Source organism: Conger conger, chromosome 5, assembly GCF_963514075.1.
Source record: "Conger conger chromosome 5, fConCon1.1, whole genome shotgun sequence".
Classification (NCBI taxonomy): domain Eukaryota; kingdom Metazoa; phylum Chordata; class Actinopteri; order Anguilliformes; family Congridae; genus Conger; species Conger conger.
The window spans coordinates 36,728,924-36,752,568 of NC_083764.1; the positions used below are offsets into that span (position 1 = coordinate 36,728,924).

General features: G+C 40.8%; 1 protein-coding gene across 1 annotated transcript; it reads left to right on the top strand.

Annotated features, from left to right (window-relative positions):
• The first annotated feature begins 1,215 nt into the window (after positions 1-1,215).
• On the top strand, positions 1,216-12,509 carry LOC133128569 (alpha-N-acetylgalactosaminidase-like). Its single transcript, XM_061242198.1, has 9 exons — positions 1,216-1,334; positions 1,983-2,166; positions 2,830-2,970; positions 4,274-4,485; positions 5,500-5,594; positions 7,262-7,423; positions 7,951-8,148; positions 8,850-8,990; positions 11,889-12,509. Exons 2-9 carry the CDS (start codon positions 2,012-2,014, stop codon positions 12,069-12,071), a joined length of 1,287 nt encoding a protein of 428 aa, XP_061098182.1. The 5' UTR covers positions 1,216-1,334; positions 1,983-2,011; the 3' UTR covers positions 12,072-12,509.
• The last annotated feature ends 11,136 nt before the right edge of the window (positions 12,510-23,645 follow it).

Consider the following 23,645-nt stretch of genomic DNA (forward strand, 5'->3'; position numbering starts at 1 on the left):
AACAAGGATAATCCAAAATGTGGTTGTGGTCAAGGGTCGATAACAAATAAGCAAAGCAGACCAAAACAAAATCCAAAGAAAGAAGTCGAAAAACAAAAACAGGTCGATACACGGCGGTTCAGAACTAGACAGGATAAGCAGAATGTGGAAGTAGAAAACAAAACAGGTCATACTGGGTATCAATGAGATATAAACGCTGGAGAGCATGGATTTGACACATAACAATCTGCCCACGATACATACAAACACCAGGGTTCTTATAACAGTATAACGGTAACAAGAGGGAATGGCAATCAGGTGTGGGAAACAATCAGGGAGTAAAAATGCAGGTGAAACGAATAACAATGAATTAATTAACTGACTACAGTGCGCACAGAGGGCACCAAAACATGGAATCGCGAAGCACATAGACAAAAGACTAGACAATGAAAACAGTGGAGGGCCTCTACAGGCGAACCCCAGCAGGCGACCCCCAGCACCCCGAGTGTTAATTTCTGGGTGCACCCGAAAAAAGTCTCTGATAAGGGAGGCAAAGTCTGACTGCAGAGGGCGTGAGAACACGGGTAATGGTGAAGGGGCCAATGAATCTGGGGGTAAGCTTGGGGCAAGTGGATCAGAGGGGAAGACCTTCTGGCCAAAGCGTAACGGGGGGCAGGGCGACGGTGGCGGTCAGCGAACTTCCTCATCTCCGAGACGCTAAACTTGTTTTGTATGTACCTTCAGACAAATAAGAGTGTTCTGCTTATCCTATCATTTTGAGGATTTTTTTTTTTTTAGCTCTGGAACATACAACCTTCATTCACATTACACTAATATGAAATTGATGCTGTGATGTTTGTAATGGTATTAGGGTGGAAACTGGTTTTTGCTACCTGTCTGGCAAAGAAAAATTATAATGTAAATGGCATTTAAACAATTTAAACAACGCAAACTGACTAAAAACTGACTAAATCACAAAATTGCCAGACATCAGTTCCTAAAAGATTTGGTTGCTGCATTCTAGGAAAATGTTTATGTTCAAACTACTCGTACTATCATGATGAGACATGATGATATCATGATGGTGGCCATATATTTACTGTCAACAAGACACTGATAACAAAGAAAAACTGAATGGAATCCACTGTAGCAACTGCTGAAAAAGTTAGTCAATGAAGTTCTGGTCCCTCACCTTCCTCCCACTCAGTCATTTGGCAGTAAGGCTCACATGATCCAGGTCACATGATAGAGAGTCCTGGTCATATGACATTTTTTGTGGGGCGTTTAAGTTCAGAGATAGCTGTTTAAACCAGGAAGCCAGGAGATTAAGTCACAGTGCAGCAACTGTGAACACAGTAAGAGCAATTCCTGCATTTCTTTCTTTATATTAGATGTATTGCTTGTGTGAGTTTGCTCATTGTGTATTCGTTCACAATATTTGGTTATTAAAAAATGTTAAAGAACAGGGAAAAGCTAACTAGTTTGCCTCAGACTAGGGGTATATGTATGGAAATGATCTGGTTTAAGTGTTCTTTTATGTTGTATGCATATTGAATGCAATTTGAGCCTCTCTGTCAGTGTTCCTGCGTGAGTGGCTCGTCACTGTTATGTCTTAAAAGATGATTGATTCAGTGTTCACGTCCACTGTTTACTGTCTACACATACTTTGTCTATACATACTATGTCTCTTTCAGTCTCACCTCATGTTTCCTAGGCTTCCTGCTTTTTTACCTCCTGTTCTGCAGGTTGTGAACAAAGCTATATCGTCATGTGATGTTCAGGTGATTGACAATCATCTGATTATTTTATAGTCCCAACTTGCTTTAGGCAAATGCGCAGCACTTGACTCCACCTCACTGCTTAAAGTTTCAGGTCTTTGTGTACACACAGTTGTGTGTGCTGTTTCTAATGAACTAGTTTAGTCAGGTGACAGCTGAGGTTTGCGCCATGATGTGAGCAATCTTGTGGCTGTGGGACATGTAACATTTTGGTGTTCTCCCCAGTGTTATCTCCCCATTAGCTTCTATCAAGAATGGGCTTGCCAGTGGTTATTTTTGCACTGGCACTTACTACAGTCGCCATGGCTTTGGACAATGGTTTGATGAGGACCCCTCCAATGGGATGGTTGGCATGGGAACGGTATCGCTGTGACATTGATTGTGACAATGACCCCAAGAACTGCATCAGGTAAATCGGAGGAATGAGATTACATTTTTGACTGTACTTATATTAAAATAAAAGCCATATTCAGACCATGTAGTTATGATGTATACTGTAATATATTTACACAGCAAAATGATAATAGTACATTCACCTCCACATTATGATTATATCAGTTTTTGTTGTCCATATACACATATACACACTGAGCACTTTATTAGAAACACCTGTACTCCTGTATTCATGCGATTATCTAATCAACCAATCGTGTGGCAGCTGTGCAATGTATAAAATCATGCAGATACGGATCAGGAGCTTCAGTTAATGTTCACATCAACCATCAGAATGGGGAAAAAATGTGATCTGAGTGATTTCGACCGTGGCATGATTGTTGGTGGCAGAAGACTTAATAATTCTAATAAATACCAAATAAAGTGCTCACTGAGTGTATATTTCTCATGTGGATGCATATTATGCATTTGTACATGGAACTGAATCCTATAAATGTTTTTTTTAAATGGTAGTGGTGGACAACCCTCTTTTGTTTCCACAAATAAATTCCACTGGGTAAATTTTAGCTGTGCACACCAACGTCGTACAGTGGATCACAGGGCTAAATATATGGTAAAATGTTATTTGTTAAAATATACATGCATCTTTACAGCACTGACAATGCTGACCTCTTTGCAGTGAGACGCTCTTCAGGGATATGGCTGATAGGTTGGCAGAGGATGGCTGGAGGGAGCTGGGATACACATATGTCAACATTGACGACTGCTGGTCCTCCAAGAAGCGGGACGGAAAGGGGCGGCTGCAGCCAGATCCCAAGAGGTACCCCCTCCTCATTATTGGATTATCAAGGAAGTAGTACGACAACCACTACTAATAATTATTATTATTATTATTTCAATGTCAACTCAACTGTAATAATAGCAACAACAATAATACTTTATTTTTGATAAATTCCAGTTGTAATTATTTCTATTCCAATGATTATTTATTAGCTGTTATTAATGTATTATGAATAGTATTATAAGTAGTTAAATTTAGTTATCATAAATTTATCAATGAAGCTAGCTCAATTCAAGTTTCATAAAATGTATTTGCATTATTACAATTATTAATTAAGTGACTTATGTACTGTAAGTGTTGTGCATTGTTGTGCAACAGGTTTTAGTGTGCCATATTTCACTGCACCTCATAAAATAAAAACAGCTTAGTTGGGGAACAGATATTGACAATAAGGAAATGAAAGTGGGAAATCATGAATTTAATGTTGTTGGAGATCGCTTGAATAATTTTAATGTATGACTCCGTCTAGTCTGAGTTTGCTAATCTGTGTGCCTGCAGTGTTGTGTATTTTACCAAGCTGTGTCATAATTTGACGGAGAGTGGGAGTTCTGGGTAGTCTATGTGATATTAAAATATTTGTATGTACATAAAAATGTTTGTTTCAAACTTAAAAAAGGTTTTTTTGATGATGGTGGCCTCGGATCATATGTTTGATGTTTGACACATAGTCCAGGGGTGCCCAATTTTTGAGCAGAGATGGCTAGAGAGTGATGGTCCAGATTCCATCCGAGGATCTGAGGCCACAGCACAGCATGAATTATTACATAAAACCACTTAGGAACCAGTGGAGGCTCTGTCAATCAAATTAATAATACAAATACAATTATAAACACGTGACAGAAAATTGGTCATTATTTGACATCATATTTTTAGTTGTACATTGTGACAGAAACAGTGACTTTCTATTAGCCGGAAATAGTGTGAATTTGAGGCTTGCCTCCGAGGAGCCAATCATCCATTATATGTATGTACAGCAGGTTTTTTCTTTTTTTTTTGTTTAGTAGTCATTTTAATCATTTAATCACGTGAGAGGAGGCAGCTTTTTTATCCAATCATAGTTCACTAAAATAAAGACCCATGCAGAATGAAGAGTCAAAAAGTACAGCTCCTAAAGAAATGGTTTGGACTAGCTGAAAGCTAGATTGGTAGTCGTAATGGCAGTACAAGATTAATAGTGACTGTAGTAGTAGTGGTAGTTATTCAAATTAAATTTGATCAAATTAATGACTAACTGAGTTAGTATGGGTCTGGGTTATCTCAGTTGAAATTGACCTCATTCCAGATTTCCTGGGGGTATCCCGGAACTGGCACGCTACGTACATGATCGTGGCTTGCTGCTGGGCATCTATGGAGATCTGGGGACTTTCACCTGCATGGGCTACCCTGGTACCACACTAGACAACATTGAGACAGATGCACAGACCTTCGCGGACTGGGGTATCGACATGCTCAAATTTGATGGCTGCTACTCAAACGCCACTGAGCAGGAGAAGGGTGAGGACCCCCACTGTAAAATCCAATCTATTCCAGCTTGACCAACTTGTGAATTCACCTGGTCAAGCTGGTCTAGCTGGTTATGAGCTGGTCAGCCAGCTACTGCTGATAGTTGTCCAGCTACCAGCTCAAACAAGCTATCTATCAGCTGTTTCAAAACATAGCTAGAGCTGGTCAAACCATGCCAAGCTGAGGGCTGAGCTGAACTGGTCAACCAGCTAAACCATGTTGAGCTGGGAGCTGGTCTGAACTGGTCAACCAGCTACCAGCTGTTTCAAAACCTAGCTTGAGCTGTTTCGAAACAGGAGAATGATGAGGGAGAGAAGTGAGCTATTTTTTTGCCCTCAATAGCACTCTGGGGGCAGACGTGTCGAAAGGGTGCGCCTGCATGTTAGGCAGCTCTGGCTCCTAGCAGATTGTTTGTGTGCTTGTCTCTATATAGGGTTCAAAGCTCATCTTTTCTCATCTACTTTTGCTCACTTTAAAAAAAAATTGCCTCATAACAAATTATATTTTTCACCTCAGTGCAGGGGGTTTGGGGAAAGGCAATTTTAACTGAAATTTAGTAATTTAGTAATAACATCAAGCAAAACATTGCCGTCTGCCCTCAAGGTGCAAGAGAGGGGAGAGGAAGATGTGGATGAAAGGAAATAAGAAGTAGGAGGAAGGAGAGTGTACAGAAAGAAAGCTGCATTTGTGTTAAAGTTTACACTCAGGTTCAGAGTCAATACTCACTGTTCCACACTGCCTCTCACACTATGATAGTTTATAACCCTCTGGCTCAGCTCTGCTCAGTGAAACGCATGGTTCTTTATCTTATCCATCATACAGTTCAAAGAGAACTGGAAAAGTGACAGAGAGGGACAGGGAAATGGGAAAGTGAACAGCAGCGGTAAAGAATGGGAATGTGAGAAACAGGAAACCTAGTTGTTTTAGCCGGCGTATTGGCCTGACATTTGGAGCACTTTATGCGTGATGCTATGTTATATTTGACACTGCACCCCTCTTTTATAGGCTACCCGCTCATGTCAAAGGCCCTAAATGCCACAGGGCGTCCCATTGGCTATTCCTGCAGTTGGCCTGCCTACCAGGGTGGGCTTCCACCCAAGGTAAGTGTCACATAAAGAACAATCATAACCTTGAGAAGCCAGATAGTCACAGTATAAACTGCTTAGAGGCTCAAGTTACTTCTGCATTCACTAATTTTCTCTAATTAAAATGTTTTTTCTTAGCTGGGAACAACATTTACAAGCCTCAACCTGTTGTATGACCTACAATGCATTCCGTTACTTTCCAATGGTGTTCTGCTTACCTGGCACACAAAACTCAGATAAAACTTCCAAACTAGGTACTGCAGATCAAAAATGAATCAAAATTCAGCAATTGCATTGCTTATTTCTTGCCTGAAATGTTTTCAGAAATTTATTTTTGTTGACTGTTTTGGATGAATAACCTGTTTATGAACAGTCCGCCATATTAGTATGTTTTCAGAAAAACTAATGTTCTTGTTCTTGTTACTCCCATTGGCCATCTAGCCGATAGAACCCACCTATATACTGTATTATAAAGGACATCTTCATTTAGGACATAAATTCAATGTGCTGGAGTACAGAGCTAAAAGGACAGAAATTGTACCTCTGTCCACACACATATGGACTGCATGTAGTGACAGGGACTGGTGGAGAACCAGGAGCGACTAAGGATGATACCTTCTAAGCGGACACGCTAACGTGTTCGCTACAAAATCCCGGGAGATAAGGGGACAGGGAGAAAACAATACAGAGGGAGACTTTTTCCGGAACGGGAAGAGGAACAGAAAACAACCCAGAGACAAACTCTGACCAAATCAGAGGTCAAGCCAAAACAGGGCGAACAACCCAACCAAAATAAGTGCTTAGGTAATGAGCACTGAAACCCCAGACCGGGGACCAAAATAAAAGTACAACCTTGTAAAAAACACTAGGCACGCAAAAGCAAAGAACCTTGAGAACACAGCTCAGGAAAACCACAAACCAAATACAATACCGGGGACAACGTCCCTCACCCAAAAGCTCACACGAGCAAGAAATAAAAAGAACCTTTAGGAAGGCGTCAGAAGTGCACACAGCACTAACAACCTGATCACCTTCCTTACCTTTTCTTTTAAGGGAGAAAGAAACCCGAACCAGCACGATACCTGACTCAAAATCACTGAGTCTACCGCGTGCTTACCAGCTTGGTGCAAGGGTGAACGGTTGACACCAAAGTGCTGACAGACTGCCAGCGAGGGCTTTAAATACCCTCAGGAAGTAGGCTCCCCTGGCACTAATGAGGGCCAGGTGAAAATAATGAAGTCCTACAACCGGTCACTACCTCCCAACCCTGACACTGCACTGTATTAAATGTCCATATTTTTACCAAAGAAAGTAATTAATCTGTGTGTTCTACAACTGGCTATTATGAACAATCAGCAGATGTTGTGATTGACTGAAGTAATGGAGAGAACTGATACTATACTGTACACAAATCAATAAGAAGTATCCCAAGTTGGGAACACTATTGTGTGGCTGTGTTAAGGTTTATCTGTGAATAAAGATAAACATTTTTATAATGTGAATTTAGGAGGACAGAGGGTAATTGTGGTAATTGTGAGGTGTGGGAGTCTGGTCATTGTAGTTATTTTGTCTTTATCTCAATTATTTAATAACATTATACCACTGCGGGGTACCTCTCTTTTTCCGTCTCCACACACTCAGAAACACGCTTTATCTCTCACACACTTTCCCTGTCTCGCCAGGTGAACTACACACAGTTGGGAGAGATATGCAACCTGTGGCGTAATTATGGTGATATCCAGGACTCGTGGGATAGCGTGCTAAACATTGTGGACTGGTTCTTCAATCATCAGGATATCCTACAGACTACTGCAGGCCCTGGCCGCTGGAATGACCCTGACATGGTCTGTCAGCATGACCCGCTTGCTTGCCTCTGATTCTCTCAGAGCCAGGTTACAGTACCGACACAAATTCTTGAAACATTTGGGTTTGACAACTAACGCAATATTTTATGTAATTCTGAATATAATATGTAATTAAGGTAATATCAACATGAAACAAAAATGAAGGAATAATTTGTATTTGTGTTGAACAAGTAATAATCATTACACCTTTGGATATGTAGTTCATACATGCATAATTGAGTTGTGTAATGTATCTTACTGTTGGAATTTTTATCCAGCATGTTTCTACATAAAATGACAATATTCATGCAAATAACATTTATTGGCTTGTATACTTTATTTCAAATTAGTAATGGTCACATATTGTCATTACCACTTATAGTCAAAGATAGCACAGTACTAAATTTGCCCCAGACTAGGGGAATGACATGAGCCAGGATGTTCTATGCTTGCCCTTCATGCTGATGCTGGCTGATGTTCTTATATTTTTCTCATGTCTCATTGGCATTGCTGTCTTTTTCTCCCAGCTGGTCATTGGAGACTTTGGGCTCAGTTTGGACCAGTCACGCTCTCAGATGGCTCTGTGGGCAATTATGGCCGCTCCACTTTTCATGTCCAATGACCTTCGAACTCTGAACAGTGAAGCACGGACCATCCTGCAAAACAAAGCTGTCATTGCCATCAACCAGGACAAAATGGGTGTCCAGGGCAGACGCCTTCTGAAGGTGAACAGGAACATTAATTCATTCATTATCCTAACCTGCTTATCCTGAACAGGGTCACAAGGGGGCTGGAGCCTATCCCAGCATACATTGGGAAAAAGGCAGGAATACATCCTGGACAGGTCGCCAGTCCATCGCAGGGCACACACCATTCACTCACACACTCATACCTATGGGCAATTTAGACTCTCCAGCCTAATCTGTATGTCTTTGGACTGTGGGAGGAAACCCACACAAACACGGGGAGAACATGCAAACTCCACACAGAGATGCCCCGGCCGACAGGGATTCAAACCCAGGACCTCCTTGCTGTGAGGTGGCAGTGCTAACCACTGCACCAACCGTGCCGCTGGCTTTTCCGATTAGTCAGGTGTATTCAAACAGTGATCTGTTTACACAGAGGCTTTATTGACCTTATCTAAAGTATTAAAACAATGAAAATGAGAAGTGGTACTACATACAATGTGTAATCATACAATAAAAATTTAAATATTTTAAAAATAAAACAGATAAATTATAATTATATTCATATCTTATAAGAGTCCATGTTGGATCGTAACCTCACTATAACACCGTTCTCTTTCTCTCTCCCTCCCTTTACTTTTTTATTTCTGTTGTCTTGCTCTTTCTGTCCTCTTGCTCTCTCTGCCTCTGTCCATATCTCCCTCCCTTTCTTTCTTTTTTGAATCGGTTTATTTTTGCAGGAGAAGTCTGAAATTGAGGTATTTTGGCGCCCCCTGTCAAATTCAGACAGTGCTCTGGTGTTCTTCAGTCGTCGTTCAGACATGCCGTATCGATACACAACTTCCCTGGGGAAACTGAACTACAAGGCCGGCAGCTACAAGGTCTCACTCACTGCTCACTACACCTCACTCACAGTCTCAACTGTTATTGCAGCCTTGTGGTGGAAATAAAGTCACCATTTATTTCAAGTGCATTTCACAAAGGTATCAACACAACTGTGCATTTAAAAACAAAATAAAAAATATAAAATGAAACAAAATATAATACACAGCAACTGGGCAGGTAGGGAACACAGTAGTGGAATGCTTTTTAATATATATTTACAAACTGATTGTTTAGGGATTCTGACTGCAGCATTCTAAACAAGTTGAAGACTTGTAATGGTTGTATTGGGTAGACTGGAGAAAATGACATTGCAGTAATCTAATCTGGAAGAAACAAATGCATGCCTCAAGATTTCAGCATCAGCCAATGTAGCAGATGGGTCAGATTTTAGCAATGTTGCAAAGATGAAAAAAATCTGTTTGAGTTATGGCCTAATATGAGTCTGAAATGAGAAGGATGGATCAGAGATATTTTACAGCCATCAAGGGTGATGGTCAAGTCCACGGAAAAATGTCTGTGTTTGGCTGGTCTAACAATTGCATGGCCATGGAGCACTAAAAACATTGGGATACTTTTACTTCAAAAAGTCGCAACATATACATATACTGCCTGTAATGATGTAATTGCCAAATTATGACCCTCGTTTTTGACCCCCATTCATGTCAGAATGAGCAGAAGATTAGTTCAGCAGTTTTGCTGAAACCAGATGCTGTGTGAAATGGGTCAGAGCTATAGATCATCTTGTTAGGCTTAAACGATTCTACTGTTTCATCTTTGCAATCCTGCTTTGATCTGCAGGTGTACAGCAGATGTACTGCCTCACTTTCTCTCTCACCTGCCCTTGGCCTTCCCTGGAGGCTCTGATTACATCTTTTCAACCACGTAAAGATACAAGTAGCCCTTCAAATTAATTAAGTGAATAGCTATCTGTTATGTCTTAGTGTAAACATATCTGTATCTCTTATGTTTACACTGTGCATAAGAATAATACATGATCACTCTCTACGTCGATCACAAAAAGTTTATAAGCAGCATCCACTTAGTGTGAGGTTGAGGAGGTGCAGAGAGCCAGGTGCGACTAAGGGGTAATCCCTTGTAAGCGGACACACAAACGTGCCCGCCACTAAGACCCCAGGGGGTAGAGGAGACAGCTCTGAAACTCGGAGACAACTCCGCACAAACAAAAGGAAGAGCCCCAAATAACGGCTCTGAAAATAAAACTACCCTACAAAACCAGGGCGAAAATCACAAATCAAAAATGAGTGCGTAAAGGCTAGCAATCATCTCCCGGACCGGGGAAAACCCAAAATAAAAGTACAACCCAGTATAAAAGACTGGGCAAACAAAAATAAAGATTCAGGAGTTGCAGCTCCGAAATAACACACAAATCAAAATACAAAATACTGGGGACAACGTCCCTCACCCACGGACACACACGAGCCGAAAATAAAAAGGAACAAAGAACAAAAGAACCAAAAGGAAGGCGGTCGCAGTGTACACACACTAGCACGCAGACCCCTTCCTTACCTTTTCTGAACACAATGCGAACCAGCACAATACCTGACTCGTAAGATGCTGAGTCTACCATGTGCTAATACCGGCTTAGGTGGCAGAGCGAACAGTGACACCGAAGCGAAGACTGAGGGGAAATGAGGGCTTTAAATACCTTCAGGAGGTAGACATCAAGTAAGCACTAATGACCACCAGGTGAAAGTAATAAGCCCCCCTGGTGGCCACAACCAGTACTACCTCCAACCCTGACACTTAGTGTAGATATACGCAACAGAAAATGCACACACAACAACAACAACAACAACAACAATTACTCTTTTTAAAGGTTATGAATTCATTAAGAATAGTGAAAATGCATTTTGTGCCTGAACAGTGCAACTGAAATATCCAGCAAAATTGACACGTCTAATTTAATCTCTAATTAATTATCATGATCTAATTTTCATGAAAATATGTTTTCTTTTTGAGACATTTGAGAGCATCCAGGTACGTTAAGACTGATAAACTATTATTTGATATAATGAACGACCAGAACAAAATAAAACTTCACAAACTAAAGATATCATCAAGTGGGAAAACAGATGGTGAAAAACACTTCCACTGGTTTGATTACTCTTTCATTTAAATGGGTATAAAGGTAAATGGGTATAAAGCATCAGGAATCAGAACAACAGGACCCAGTGCCAAGACCACAGATTCAGTTCAGAGTCTTTATTGTTATTGCAAACTTGGCAGATTAAACAGGTGTAGGTCGATAATCAGCAAACAGAAAACAGAGATAGCATGGATAATCCAAAATGAAGTCGAAGTCGAAGTCACAGGCAAAGGTGAGCAAACCAAACAAAAACAGAATCCAGAAACGGAAGTCGAAAAGCTAAAACGGGTCGATAAACTATGGTTCCAAACAAAACAGACTGGTAAAGCAAAAGCGGAAGTCGGAGGCAAAACAGGTCGTAACAGAAATAAATCAGAAATAAACGCTGGAGAGTATGGTCTGGACACATAAGAATCTGGTGACAAACTGGACAAACAAAGGGGTTTAAATAACAGGTAACAAGAGGGAATGGCAATCAGGTGTAGGAAACAATCAGGAAGTGAAAAAGCAGGTGAAATGAATAACAGTAAATTAATGGGGAGACAGACAGACTATAGAAAGCATAGAGGGTAACAATACACGGAAATGCCAAAACCTAGACAATGAAAAACACAGAACCTTACAAGAATGATATAACCATTCCATTCCAAATTTGAAATCAATTACCCTCTTCACTTCCAATTTCTCATTCCCCACATCTTCTCCTACTACCATTCTTACCGTTTACTCCCTTTTACTACCGTACTCCCTTTTCACATGCATCCCTTTTTCTTTTCTTCTTTTACAGGTGTATGATGTATTTTCTGAAAAGTTGATGCCTGGACTGAGCGACACCACAGATTTCACTGTCTCCATCAACCCCTCAGGAGTAGTCATGTGGTACATCAGTCCTCTAGTGCCACTGAGCTTCCGGCAGAACTACAGAGTGTCATCGCTGCATGGTGGTTTGGAACTGCCCTTTCCACTGTAAGGGCGGAGTTTGTGTTCCTCAGGGCTTATGGAAAACCAGTCGATCAATGTTTACAATCAGCCAATCATTTCAAACATGTAAGTGCTGGGAATTATGATCATAAGATGATTTCACACATGCTTTTAATGCTTATAGTAAACTGAGGTTTCAGGGGTAACTGGACATCCAGGGTAATGCAGTAATGAGGGGAATGGTGAAGAACTAAATAATTCCCAGAATGCCATTGCTGAGCACTGGGAAATGTTATACCTATGAGCTGTCAGTTTGATGGAAGGTTTCCATTTTTCCACTTGCATAAAATGAGGAAAATTCAGCTCTGTGCTCATTTCATATTATTGCCAATTTTAACTTTTAACCAAAAAATGTTTTTGCTTGTTTTTACTATGCAATTGAAGGTTCAGGGAAGATTTCATTGATTAAAAACTTTATAAAAATGTGGATACTTGTGAGTGAGGCTTTTTTACATACAACAAGTGGGAACATATACATATACTACCTGTAGTGATGTCATTGCCAAATTATGACCTTGGTTTTTGACCCCAATTCATATCAGAATGATAGCAGAATATTAGTTGAGAAATTGAGCAGTTTTGCTGAAACCAGATGCTGTGTGAAAGGGGTGAGAGCTGTAGATCATGTTGCCTGCACCTCGGGGTCAGCCTCCAGCTCAGCAGCCATCTGAGCGTAATCTATGCCTAGGTGGGCTGTACCGACCCTAACCCTAACTCATAGATCGTGACAGACCACGTTGCCACCACGTTGTCTTTTCCTGTAACATGCTGAAGGTCTGTGGTGAACTCAGAAATGAATGCTAACTTCCGCTGTTGACGGGCGGACCAAGGCCATAGCTAGGGCCAAACGTTGTGATCCACAAAGGCAGTGAAAGTACAGCCCTTGAGCAAGAAGCGAAAGTGTCGCACACGATAAAACGTGCTATATTTGCGTTCAGTGGGGCAGCGCTGATGGCTAAAAAACACAAGCAGTTGCCAAATCCTGTCCACTTGTTGTTCGTGCACCCCGCCAACCACAAATCTGACGCATCTATGTTTATCGAGATCAGAGCGTCGGGCAATGGGTATACGAGGAGCGTAGCATTTGCTAAAACCTGCTTAGTATTTGTAAACGCCTGTGCCATCTCATACAATGGTAGCATGAGATGAGCGGCTCTGGGAATGAAGTGATGATAAAAATGAACCATGCCCAAAAACTCTTGTAATTCAGATTGTGACCTGATTTGGCCTCGACCTTGAAAGGGAGTGGCACCGCACCTTCCTTAGTGACGTGGTGGCCCAAGAAATCTACCACGGGAACCCCAAATTGGCACTTTTCGACATTGGCCACCAGGATGTTATCCAAATGGATATAAAGGAATGACATCAGGCGAAAAGTTTAGGCAGCATTTTTCAAATCGAAAGGGATCCGGAGAAATTTGAATAGCCCAAACGGGGTTATTACTGCAGTCTTAGGGAAATCTTGCAGCTGAATGGGAACCTGATAATAACCAATGACAAGATCAATTTTAGAGAAAATTACAATCCTAGCTAATTGAGCCAAGAAGCCTGAATATGGGGTATAGGGTTACAGTCAGGAGTAGTGGGGTCGTTCAGTCGTTGATATTCACCACAAAGGCGCGCTCCTCCCTCGGGTTTCGGAACCGTGTGGAGGGGCGACACCCATTGACTGTTGTATCTATGGACAATCCCCAGGCGCTCCATCGACTCAAAATTTAGCCACAGCCAGCTTCTGCGGGTCCAGCCACCTTGCCCAGGCATGGGTCGGCGGACCTGGGGTAGTAATATAGTGCTCCACTCCGTGCTTGACCACTGCCGAATAAAACATTGGCAAGGTGATGTCTGGGAACTCCACTAGGAGGCGCTGGAACACATCTGCAGCAGATAAGGCACTGGCCACTGGTACTTTTTCCGGGTGTTTCCTTTCAATAAACTATGAAAGTCTCTCCCACATTCACTTTCGCTCGCTCGTACCTCAAATTTTGGCTCGCAACACAAAGCAAAAAATCGACCAAGCGACGGCTCGTAACTCGGAAAACTCGTAAGTTGGTGCACTCGTAAGTCAAGATACCACTGTACAGGATAATATTGCAGTAGGATAACAGTACCATTTTTGTTTGCAGACTTGCATGTGTGTCAGTGAGTGTGTGTGTGTGTGTGTGTGTGTTTGGATGGGTGTGTGAATATTTGGATATGTGTGTGTGTGTGCTTTCCATCTGCTGAATGAATTGTATATTCTCACTCATTCAGTTTCCTGTGGCCGGCCACATTTCACTTGATTTCCTAAATTGGTGGGATTAAACAGTAAGCATGAAATAAATATAATGCTATGTTTTCAAAACTTTTACTTCATCGTCTGTAGCTGTATAAAATGTCAGAAAATATACAACCATTTTTATTTTTCTCTCCGATGTCTTTGTGGATGACTTTGGTGGCACTTTCCCATACACGTGTCAAACCTCAGGCTCTAAAATGTTTGAGATGTTTACATAATATGTGTAAGTTCTGATCAGTACTTTTATATGTTCAGACACCTATTATTGAATAATTTAAGTAGCCTTACGGAAATTAGGTGAAAGGAACCACATTTCTGATAACAACTGGAAGCTTAAAAAACGATACAGCTGCAGTCAAAGGTGATAATTCTAGGGGAGACTTGGTCATATAGTTTTAATGATTTTTTTATTTGACTTACTGCTGTTTGTTTCGTTTGTTTTCTGTTGGTGATTTTGGGGGTACCTGCAAAGGTAATAAGAGATCATTTTGCTCCTGACATATACTTTTCCATTTCCAATAAATATAAATAATATTTAAATTGAGAAAGTACATTTCTTATCTTATTTCTTAACATTGAACCCTGGGTCATAAAGGGCACATCTAGGGGGTTATAAAATATAATGTAATTGCAAAGGAATGTGTTCCATATAATAAAAAAAGCCTTGCTTGGACATGCTTCTCTGCACACACAAATACCTTCAGCTCCATTCAGCACCTCCCTTTGCTGCTATGTGACTATGGACAGTAAGGACACAACTACTACTCTCCAGCATTCTCTAGGCTGCACCTCATTTGTGACCAGCACTGCACAGACAAAAAAAGGATCATGGGATATCACTGGGCTTTCAGTTTGCAGATTTCTCCCATTCACCTTCTCATTCCTTCACTTACATGTGCACATCCATTCGCTCACACTCAGTTCTCATTCCTCTGTCTGCTATAATGTCTCATCTCATATTAAAAGTGAGTTGGACACATTGGAATCATGACAGAAGACTTTAACCTGGGGAAAAGGACCTGTTGTGTAAAGTATAGACCCCTTGAGTTATTAACCCTTTCAATCCCAAGAGTGCCATATAGCACTCACAACCTTATAGTACCTTTTCAACCAATCAGAATGTCTGCTATACTATTGTTTTTTAGCCCCTATTAAAACCCAACTAAATTTTCTCAACCAAAGCCAAAACCCCTTTTAATCAATTATCACATTTCTTTGAGCTAAAGGATTGACACCCCTCCCTCCAACTGTTCTTCAATATAAGTGTGTGAAACAGGCCATATACTTTTTGTGAGGGGGGATGGATTGTGTTAGAAACAAAATGCCATTTAATTGCTGTAAATATGCATGAAGGCAAATGGATAGACAACTTGCATTATTTTTCCCCTCACTTATGTGATCTGTTTTGAAGAACTTCTCTTTGTCTCAGATTTGAATCTGCTGCAGTATTGTAGTGGAAGTGGAAACTTCTTATAAAGGCTATTGTGTGGCTTGGTATCTGAAAAATTTGACTGATGTCCCTAGGAATGTTCCACAAAATTTGGGACATTCTGTCTTCAGAAATTGTGAAACGTTAAACTGCTTTTCCACGCCGACACAAACTGCACACATTAAAAGCAGAGTATATGTCCCGATTTTCACCACTAGGGGGCAAATATTATTTCAGAGCTGGCCTCAAATCTATGATTTGTGACACTGTCCCATGAAGGATTGCTTGGCAGTCTGGGCCTGTTCCACAAAGCATGAGTACTGAGGTAACTGGATAACTGCATTGAGTAAAACTTGGACCCCACCCAAATCAGGAACATGGACTGAGCTGTTCCGGGTTTTACTCTATGCAGTTCCAGCTAACTCAGTAATCCTGCTGTCTGCTGACTTTCAAAGCTTTTTAAAATTATGCAGAATATGAAAATCAAACCAGAAAAAAGTACATTCAATATTTATTTATATTCATTGGTTTTCAAATAATAAACCTGAGGGGTTCTTTCTATCAGAAAAAAATTACTTGTCCTTCCCCACAAAATCAAGGCTCAAAATCAGAATCATAACTATCAGTCACCTCTGTTCTCTCTCATTAAATTAACAGAAATCCCCATCCCACTTTAGGTAGGGAATCTTGTTCTGCTATTGCCCAATCCGTCTGCCATTCTGCTGGTAATATACTTGAAAGGCTTTTTATAAAATCAAATATAACAAACTAATATAAATTCTATTTAAGTTGGTGCTCTTAATTAAGAACAGTAATACATAATTTGGATTAAAAGTTCACCAAAGCAGAATTTGCATCACCATCCAAATCATAAGGCTGCTTAACAAAAAAGTGTAAAGTGTAAGTGCATCACCGTGCATGTATTTGCTGCATGCATGTGCTTGCTTCCATTTAAAGTTGTATTTAATAGAAAATAAACACAGCCTCAGTAGCAAATGGAACATTAATTTAAAATAAAATTCATGAATTAAAAATAAATACATTTATTTCTGGAATGTGCATTGTTTGGGCACCCTAAGAGTCTCAGATATTTAAAAGGTCTTAGACCTTGATTAGCTCCTTAGGAATGAGGCATGTGAACAATTGTCATTAGGAGCTGTCAGCTGATGCTAATTTCAAAGCTTTATAAATTCTCTGACTCTTCAAACCTTGTGCTAACACTAACACAAACCATGGCTCCTCTAAGCAACTGACAAAGCAACTGGCTAAGGATCTTAAAATGAAACTAATTGATGCCCACAATGCAGGGGAAGTCTACAAGAAGATAGAAAAGCGTTTTCAAAACCCCCATATAACTGCAAAGAACCTGCAGGAAGGTTTAGTTGCCTGTACTTCTCAGCATTGAGGAGACCATTCATTCTTACCAAACCCCCAACCCAAAACTTGCAAGGAACCGCCACCATGCTTCACTGTTGCCTGCAGACACTCATTCTTTAACGCTCTCCAGCCTTTGGCGAACAAACTGCCTTCTGCTACAGCCAAATATTTCAAACTGCACCCCAGTTCCTGTGTTTTCGTAAATAGTTGAGTCGCTTGGCCTTGTTTCCACGTCGGCAGTATGGCTTTTTGGCCGCAATTCTTCCATGAAAACCACTTCTGACCAGACTTCGCCGCACAGTAGATAGGTGTACCTGGGTCCCACTGGTTTCTGCCAATTCTGAGCTGATGGCACTGCTGGACATCTTCCGATTGCCAAGGGAAGTAAGCATGATGTGTCTTTCATCTGCTGCACTAAGTTTCCTTGGCCGACCACTGCGTCTATGGTCCTCACCGTTGCCTGTTTCTTTGTGCTTCTTCAACAGAGCTTGGACAGCACATCTGGAAACTCCTGTCTGCCTTGAAATTTCTGCCTGAGAGAGAACTTGCTGATGCAGTATAACTACCTTGTGTCTTGTTGCTGTGCTCAGTCTTGCCATGGTGTATGACTTCTGACATTAAACTGCCTTCAGCAACCTGAAGAATTGACGCTGGTTTGAAGGCAAAGTTTGGTCCCATTAAATATTGATTTGATTTAGATTTTTCTTCTGTTCACTCACTTTGCATTTTGTTAATTGATGAAAATAAACTATTAACATTTTTATTTTTGAAAGAATTCTTACTTTACAGCATTTTTTCACACCTAAAACCTTTGCACAGTACTGTATATTGAGAGAAAAAAAGGAACGGTATTTCGTGAAAAGAACGCCTTGCCAACTGATAAGCATGCAGATGGATCTATTATGCTTTGGGGTTGTATTGCAGCCAGTGGCACAGGAAACATTATAAATGTGGAGGGAAGAATGGATTCCACTATCTGTAAAAAAGCTGAAAACAGGATGGTTTCTACAACAGCACAATGATCTGAAACAAACAAAATCCACCATGAACTACCACACAAGACTGACGCATTTGGAATGGCCTTCACAGTCCCCTGACTAATACATCATTGAAAATCTGTGGATAGATCTTAAACAGGCTGTGCATGCAAGATGGCCCAAGAATAACTCAGAACTAGAAGCCTCCTGCAAGGAAGGCTTCCAAGTAAAATTCAAAATACAAGAATAACTTTTAGCTGGATACAAAAAGTGATTGCAAGCTGTGATATTTGCCAAAGGGAGTGTTCTATGATGTAGAGTGTCCAAACTTTTGCACATGCCACAATGACAATTTCATTTTTTAAATGTGCATAAGCATTTGCAGAAAATTGGGTTTTATGTTTAATTCTTTATTTCTTTTCAATTTAAAAATCATCAAAATATCTGACTTTTGCATACAACTGTATGTGTGAGCATGTATTTATTTTAGTATTTGTTCATGGTTTTGTGTGCATGTATTCCTTTGTGTGTGTGCACATTCATATGTATGTGTGCATGTATAGTTAAATACAGAGTTATTCGGACTGTGATGCATTGTTTTGGCTCTGTACTTGGCATTAAAATAAAACAATGAATATGGTTAAACGATTTAAGTAATTGGAGGGTATTTACAGCCATATTGGGTGATCCGTGTAGGAGCCCTTTTTATATATAGGCCCCATTTCAGCAAAGCAAAAGTAATAGAAATTGGCTGCTCAGATGTTTCTTGGCTAGCTGTGTGTCTATGCATCATTAATTCATGCACAAGAAAGCAAGCAAAAGGTCTAGATTATTTCTGTGTGTGCTTCAAGCTGTGTTCTTTCACCAGTGTTTCAGCCTTGCTGACCTTCAGTGTATTTTAAGTTGTACAAAGGCATGACTGTTACTTTTATTCAGGGTCACATGAGTGGGTTGAAGACAAACAAGCAGATTTATGTAATGTTCCCTGTACCTATGAAGAAGGGACCCACCCAACTGCCTGTTGATTGGAGGGGCAAAGGAATTTCACTCCTTGATAATGGTAACATGGTATGGCTGCAGGGCTTCATTCATACGTATGTAGGCACTCCTGTGTGGACTATAGCTCATGACACATAATATGCTGTACTAATACAATACAATGTGCAAGACAAATTATCTGAATGGATAATTTATGGTGTGAAACATGTACATATATGCACATACAGACACATGCAAACACACACATGCAAGCACGCACACACACACACACACACACACACACACAATGCACTGGGTCACTCAGGGCCAGATGCACGAACTGTGGGAAATGGGTTTTGCGTTTCTGCATTTCTCAGAAATCTGTTGGACTGAATTGACACATCTCTCATTGTCAAGGCCCTTGGTCTGGAAAATAGAGAGAAAGAGGAAAGGAAAGGCTGGTATGAAGGAGTGCGTTCCTGCCGGGCCTCACGTACACCCACAGCTGTGGGGAGCAGTTGTTCCTCTTTTTCCTGATTCTCAGTCACAGTTAGTGCCTAAACTATCCAAGCCCACACATACACACTCTACCATTCATGTACAAGTACAATCACGCATACTGCCTTCTGTCAGAAGCCTCTGGAAAATTAATCTAGAAAATAACAAGTCAGTTAAGTGGGTAACCAAGGCAACTGGATTTACTGACTTGTATTTGATTAAAAGAATTTGTATTGGATATGACGTGCACTGCATTGATTATCAGCTTTCTAGGACCCTATTTTGACACAGATTCTTTGTTGGTGTTGGAGAGACAAAGTAGAGCTCAAAGACCTTTATGTTGTCTAATTTTTTTGCGGTGTTGTGTGACCTTTGTGTAGCTGTCTTAGTGTGACCTGGTACTAAGCAGAATACTGATTACCGGCTCAAGCTTGTTCTGATCCAAAACTTCCCGTGGAGGATTAACCTAGGTGACCTTGTTGGCCTGCGGTAATCCTTGCATCATTGTGACAAACTGCCCCTAATACCCCAGAACCAGAACTTGCTAGACTATTGTCAGGGGCAGGATGGGGAGAGATCTAGAAGGCCAAGGGTCACAGGCACCATCAGAATTCAGCTCAAAGTGGCCATGAATCCCACGCTCAACCAGCAGTGAGCACAAGTGTCCATCATTTTTTTGACTCTCCAAATACTCAGAAAATACTTTCAGACCTGCTTATCAACTTCAGAACTTTCTGTAGCTATTACAGTACAGAGCGTGCATTGTGTTTGGTCATGGCCCTTTATGAATTTTCTGAAATTCACATTTATGAAGAGAATGGAGCTGAGTATCTAGTGAGTCAAAAAAAAAGCCTGTGGTGTGGATATGTAAATGGAAAGATAGATTGGTGGCTAACTGAGGTCACTTCCTATTAGGCAGTGTGTGAAGGGTAAAAATAATGAAGACAAAATAACAAAGGCAAACTCAAACCAAACTGTAGTTTGTCAGCTCGGTCTCCACAGACACCTCTCTCTTGCATGGCAGTTCCCTGGGGCCTCATGCATTAATTGGTTGTACGACCAGATTTGCCCGTAATTTGTTACTGCGCCAAAATCCACCACAACATTGAGATTTATAAACTTATTGTTATAAAATTATCGTACCTTGACACTCACTCCAGGCCATCTGTACAAACTAGTCCTTGTGGCTGTTCAGTTGTATTGCAGGCAACAGATATTATACTACACCTGTCAACAGCCATTATATCTGAAGAGAATAAAAGTGTAGCCTGGAACTGGGCAGTGTAAATATAATCAGTTTGGTTGTTTGAAAGAATATGTCAATAATATAGACAAAATTCCAACAAAAATGTTATTAAAAGCCTACATGCACTTGTGTGGTTTGTAATAACCATTATATTGCACAATAATTAAAAGGCATTCACGTTAACAACTGAGCATTTTTGCACAATTCATACATCATATGGAACGTGAAGCATCATACAAATGATCCAGCAAATTTATATACTGTTTCTTACAGTATACCACAACCTAGAGAGAGAGAGAGTTATAAAATCAAGGTGGGTCTAGGCTTGTAGGAAACAAACCATGTTATTTAGGCTGTTAGCTCCATTCATTTTGTTAACACTTGTTAGAGGCACATAAAATAGCCTGTAGCATGCTACGTGACGGCACTAGCAACTAGAATAAAAAATATGCAACTTGCTTTACAGTTAACTAAATTTTTAAATGTTAAGTCATTACAGACATACCTGTAAGAACTTATGTGTGAGCTATTTTCATTACATGTCCGTGCCATTACCCAGAGCCAACCTGTCAAAGTTTGCCAAGCAAAATATTTAGTTTTGCTGGATACAATATTACAGTATTTACAGTACATAGTGGACAAAAATGGGACACTTGGCTCCTCAGCTGGGTATACACTTATCAATCTTGTTTAAAAACTACTTTTTTGTAATCAATCAAATATAAATGTATTTTTTACACAATGTACAATTATTTATTTGCACCTCTGCAAACATTATCCACCATGAGTGCTGCATTTTACCAATATTTATTTTCCTACAGTAGGATATCTTTTATCAGCCATGAGTGAACAATCGTGCATAAATGCATACCTGAGTTTCTGAGATTGTCCAGCAGTGGCTGCTGTTGACTCAGTGTGACGCCTGCGGAATATTCCTGGCTCTGAGCTGCAAGGCGTACATGGCGGGCTGCACGTTGCCGCGGCTTTAAGTCCCAGAGTGGCAGAGTGCCAGTGTCAGCTGCCTCAAGCCTGGAGCGAGCAGGTCAGCCCTGGAGTCGCCTGCCAAATGCGCTGACACACAGAGCGTGCCTGCAGAGCACTCTCTTTTCCTGCACTGTGACACAGCCTTCTTCAGCATAGTTCTTCTGTCAGCTTTTTAAAACACTTCCTGATTGTGTGTGCACTTGTACATGTGTCCGGGTTTATACTGCAGTTGTAACAATTGTTCCAATTTAATGAAAATTTTGATTTACGGACACACCATGATGCTCCTGGAGATTTTTTACTGAAAGTTCCACTGTCATTCGACAGCTATTGGAATAGTTCCCATTCAGTTTGATTGCTGTAAGAAACAGCACTCTTCCTGCACATTCTAACAGTTCTACTTAAAGTTCCCATGCAGTTTGTCAGCCCAGCAAATACCAACCTAGTTGCTACACAGACTTCCACAATCCTTACACAAAGTTTCTCAGTTGTTAGACAAGGCCTGATTTAAAATTCCAATATGAGTCTGCAGAAAGAAATATGGGAGACCATGAGCCTGGTATGAAGTTGCCTAGCACAGGCTATGACCTCATCCCGAGACAAGCTCTTTCCCTCTCCACTGAAAGTTTGTGGTAGACCTGGTGTTCACTGCAGCAGGATTTTAAAGGGGCTCTAATGAGATGTGACAGCTTTAAACTGTGGCTTTAGATCGGGAAGGAGTGGAATGCCAGCAGAAACCAAGAGTCCAGTTTCACAACCTGGCAAGAAGTGATTCACAGTCATTCAGTGAGTCTGTGCCAGAGTCAACTTGGAAGGCAATAATGATAGAATGTGAGTATCTGGAGAGTGCATCTGGGGTCAACAAGGTGTAGCCTGTCCCTCTCCACACTACCTCAGCATCACAGAAATACAAGAAATGCAAAAAGGATTTCCCATCTGACGTCAGCTTCGGCTCATTCACAATGTGCCAACAGACTTCAGTTTGGTTTCAAGATTTTTTATTAGTTCCAATTCCAAAACATTTAATAATTATGGTATAAATGAAGTTCCATTGAACAATATATATTGTGAAATATTAAGTCAATGTAAGGTCCCTACAATGAATTGTAAAAATATGCAGCACTGAACTGCTGGCTGGCTCTTCCTGTATCATTCTTAATCTAGTGTGTGGATGAGCCCCAAGTTATAACAGCATCTCATCACACACCTGTGACCTGACTTGGTACTTGCAGTTGAGCTACTTATGAAGTGTCTTCCTCTGACTCGCATCTGTGCTAGCCAGCCTTGCAAACTGTGAGGTGATGAGACTACATGGCTTACATCATATACTTCTGGTCAGTGCATTATAGCCTTCAGGCTCAGATTCCCTGATGCTAATCACTGCAGACCACACAGGAGATAGCTACCTCAGCTCCTGGAGTTACATAACTTGTAACAGAACTGCTGAGTGTGTGTATGTGCTTGCATGTCTGTGAGTGTACCAGTTACCCTTCAGCTAGATGAACCTCCCGTAGTTTACTAGCATAATGGAAAACTGAAGGTCATTCAGCCAAGTTGTCCATTTGGTAACCCATGAATAGTCCGTACGGGATGGCAATTGTTCAAAATACTCTGGTCATTTAAATGGAAAAAAAGGGAAATCACTGAGCAGATATAAAACAAATGTCAGTCTAGACCAGGATATAGCTGGGGATACAGATCTTAAAATGAAAGGCCAGACATTTTGGTATGGAGTGTGTGTTGGGAAGGGGTTTGGGTGTGGGAGACAGGTCTGTGTAGGGAATATTTGTCTGAGTGTA